The sequence below is a fragment of the Propithecus coquereli genome, unplaced genomic scaffold (assembly GCF_000956105.1).
Source record: "Propithecus coquereli isolate 6110/MARCELLA unplaced genomic scaffold, Pcoq_1.0 Scaffold63, whole genome shotgun sequence".
Classification (NCBI taxonomy): Eukaryota; Metazoa; Chordata; class Mammalia; order Primates; family Indriidae; genus Propithecus; species Propithecus coquereli.
The window spans coordinates 7,745,133-7,749,019 of NW_012152285.1; the positions used below are offsets into that span (position 1 = coordinate 7,745,133).

The 3,887-nt window shown below is 40.7% G+C and overlaps 1 protein-coding gene across 1 annotated transcript in view; it reads left to right on the forward strand.

Annotated features, from left to right (window-relative positions):
• Nucleotides 1-463: 463 nt before the first annotated feature.
• Nucleotides 464-3,887, forward strand: part of KIF11 (kinesin family member 11) — a 45,281-nt gene continuing 41,857 nt past the window's right edge. The window contains exon 1 of the mRNA XM_012659687.1: nt 464-748. Within this exon, the coding sequence (XP_012515141.1) occupies nt 672-748 (77 nt within the window). The 5' untranslated portion in view covers nt 464-671. The remainder of the gene's footprint in view (nt 749-3,887) is intronic.

Here is a 3,887-nt window from a genome sequence, read left to right on the forward strand (position 1 = left end):
CTTTCTCTTCTGTGCTTCCATAGCACTTTCTTATAATTGTCTAATAATTATAATCATGGCCAGCTTTTCCTGAGCTTACTGTACGTTCTAATCTATTTACCTGCACGAGCTCATTAATTTTCACCACAACCCTCTGAGACGGTTACTATTATTCCCATTGTGCAGACGAGGGAATTTTGGTTCAGAAACGTTATGTAACTTGAGCAAAGCCAAGCTGAAGTGTCACACTCCGTTTCTGCCTCTCTGCCGCCGGACTACGAGTTCCCAGCGGAAGCGGATGGACCAGCTTTTTACTTTCCCGCGGGCCACGCCCCGAGGGCGGGGGCTCCGGTGACGACACCGCGTCCCATGCTGCCTTGCGCGGCCGCGCTGCCATTGGTCCGGACACTCGGCTCCTTTTTTCAAATTGAGGCGCCGAGTCGTTGCTCGGTTTCTAGTTTGGGCGGAGACAAGACGGATTTGGCGGCCCAGACTGGTGCACCACGGCCCCCACCGCCAGAGTCCCGGGTGGAGAGCGGCGGCGACGCCGAGCTGCGGGCGTTGGTGCTCCTGACTGCGCCAGCACCCGGCAGGGGAGGTGGGCACCCAGGCTATTGTCGGCAGCCGAGTCACTCCGCGCCCCACAGTGCCCGAGTCAGCGGCCAGGCCTTGATTTTTTGGTGGGGACAGTCATGGCGTCCCAGCCAAATTCCTCTGCGAAGAAAAAAGAGGAGAAGGGGAAGAACATCCAGGTGGTGGTAAGATGCAGGTAAGGACAGGCTGGCAGGATTCTGAACGCCGGGGCTTTGTAGCTGGGCTCCCTCCTGCGCGGTCCGGGGAGAGGGATTTTGTTTGCGTTTCCTATTTCTTGATTTCCCGTGTTCTGTTCGATAAAAAATGACACCAGGTTGCTGTGAGAAGTAAATTAGTGTCTGTTTTTCAGAAGAAAAAAGATGTTTGTATTAGAGGTTATAGTTAAACTGCTATTCAGAAGAATTTGATCATTGTTCTTACTGAGAAATGCGTTCTTATTTTTTAAGCATTGTCGATAAAGATTTAGGTGTCACGTTTATATGCCACTTCATGTAGTTTGTCAGGCTGGAAATAAGGCTGAACACCTACTTTGCAGGTGGTTTAGTACTAAGTTGGGACTATCATCATCTCCGTTACTTATAAAAAAAGTAATCAATCACCTAGCCTCTATTCTAGGATCAATATTTTCTTCATCCATACTAAAAAGTAAACATCTATGTATTTAAACACTAAAAATTAAGTTATAAAGTGAGTTTATGTTTTTAAAAGATCAAGACAACTTAAACTATTGTAGGTATCTGGTGGTGCTGCAACTTGGCTTTCCCTTTCATCTGCCTGTTCATAGAACAAAAGATAATGATTTTGGGGGATGAGGCTAGTAGAGGAGTGTTCAATTCTCCCCTATTTTCCAAATAACTTCTCAATTTTAAAATGAGCTACTGGAGGAAGAACATACTTGTTGTAGAAATTGTTGCTTAATTAAGAGATTGATTTGTTTAACTTTTTAGAGGCTCTTCACAATTTACTGCTGTATGTGTATTTTGTGTCTGTTTATGTTGGTGCTGTTAAAAATTGCTGTTGCAACTTTTCTGTAAATCCAAAAGTATTTTAATATTAAAAGGTTATTTTTTAAAAGACCTGTACCAACAAACTTTTTTAGGTTATGGTTTACTCAGCTCTGGTCATTTGAATTATAGATATCAAAAGTGATGACTAGGTTTGTAAACTAGGCGGCAGAGAGGAAATTTGGTGGTAACCGTGATTCTGGCCAATGACACTTAACCAGTTGCACATTAGGGCTTTTGTTAATAGTTACTCGTTTTGAAGATTTTTTAAAAAAATCTGTGCTTATAACAAATACAAAAATTTTCAATTACTTTGGTTGTTTAATAAAGCCAGGCAATGTTACCTTTTCTGTGTGCTTTTACTTTCTTTTTTTAATAGTTAGTTACAAAATATTCAGACTTATAAAAAGTTATAAGGAACAATGTAACAAACATTCGTGTATCCAGCACCTGGATTAAGAAACAAAACAATCATTATAGCTTGAGCCCCCTATGTACCCCTTTTTTTTATTTCAGGATGAGGGTACAAACATTTTGATTACATGTTATGACTTCGCCACACCCAAACCATGATTTGAGGCGTGTGCTTTCCCCCCTACAACGCTCACCGTGTCCATTAGTTGTGAGTTTACCCATTGCCAAGTCCCCAGCCCCCAAAGAATATTACTACTGTGTGAGCACCTTAGTGTTGATCAGTTACTGCCAATTTGATGGCAAGTACATGTGGTGCCTATTCTTCCATTCTTGTGATACCTCGGAGGATGGGCTCAAGCTCTATCCAGGAAAATACAAGAGGTGCTAGCCCTATGTACCCCTTCCAATGCCTTTTCCTCCATCCACAGTTAACCATTATCTTGAACTTGGTGTTTATTATCCTCATAGGTTTCAAGCCTTGCCTTAAAAGAGATTTTTTTTTTATCTCCAATGAAAAGTGCTTGGGTTATGTCTAATATTTCCAAATAACTTTAGTATAAAGAGATTTTTTTTTCTTTTTTCTTTTCAGGTTAACCTTTTCTCTTTCAAGTAGCCTTCCTGGTACAAGTCTGTCATTAAACTTTATTAAATAAGCAACTTATGAGTCCCTCAGGTTTGCAAACCTTTTCTTCTATAAAGGGCCCAGATAAATAAATATTTATTTTATTTAAAAACTTTAGGCTTTGCAGGCCACATGTGGTTTCTGTCACTTTTTTTTTTTTTTTTAATTAACAACCCTTTTAAACTGTAAAAATCATTCTTAAATCTTTGTTCTGGCAAGGGCCAGATTTGACCCACAGGTTAAAGTTTACAGACCCCCATGATCCCACCACTGACAATCTTTCTGATCCCCTTCTGAAGTCACCCATTATTTCCTCCCGATTTTATTCTATTTATTTAGTTTTTGAGACAGGATCTTGCTCTGTCACCCAGGTTAGAGTGCAGTGGCATCATCATAGCTCACTTCAACCTCAAGGTCCTGGGCTCAAGTGATCCTCTTGCCTCAGCCTTCCCAGTAGCTGGGACTATAGGCATGCGCCATCAGGCCAGGCTAATTTTTTCTATTTTTTGTAAAGACAGGGTTTCACTCTTGCTCAGGCTAGTCCTCAGACTCCTGGCTTCAAGTGATCCTCCCATCTTGGCCTCCCAAAGTGCTAGGATTAAGGCATGAGCCACCGCGCCTGGCCTATTTTTCCCTGACTTTAAAAATTGTGTTCAAATAGATATAAAATTTACCATCTTAACCATTTTTTAAGTGTGTAGTTCAGTGGTATTAAATACATTAATAATATTCTGCAGCCGTCATCACCATCCATCTCCATAACTCTCTTCATCATGAAAAACTAAAACTCTATGCCCATAAAATAATAACTCTCCATTTCCCTCACCCCCCACAACGCCTGACAACTGCCATTCTACTGTCTGTGATTTTGACTACTCTAATTAGCTCATATTAGTGGAATCGTAATACAGGTATTTATCATCTTGTCACTAGCTTAAGGTCCTCAAGATTCATCCATGTTGTAGCACATGTCAGGATTTCCTTCCTTTTTAATGTTTCCACTGTGACATTTTCCACAGTGGCTTTACCATTTTACATTTCCACCAACAGTGCACAAGGGTTCCAATTTATCCACATCTTCACCAATATTTGTTATTTTATATTTTGATAGTAGCCATCCAAATGGGTGTGAGGTGGTATTTCATTGTAGTTTTGATTTGCATTTCCCTAATGATAATAATGTTGAGCATTTTTTCATGTGATTATTGACCATTCGCATCTCTTCTTTGGAGATATGTCTATTTAGGTTCTTTGCCCATTTTTCCCCTTTTATT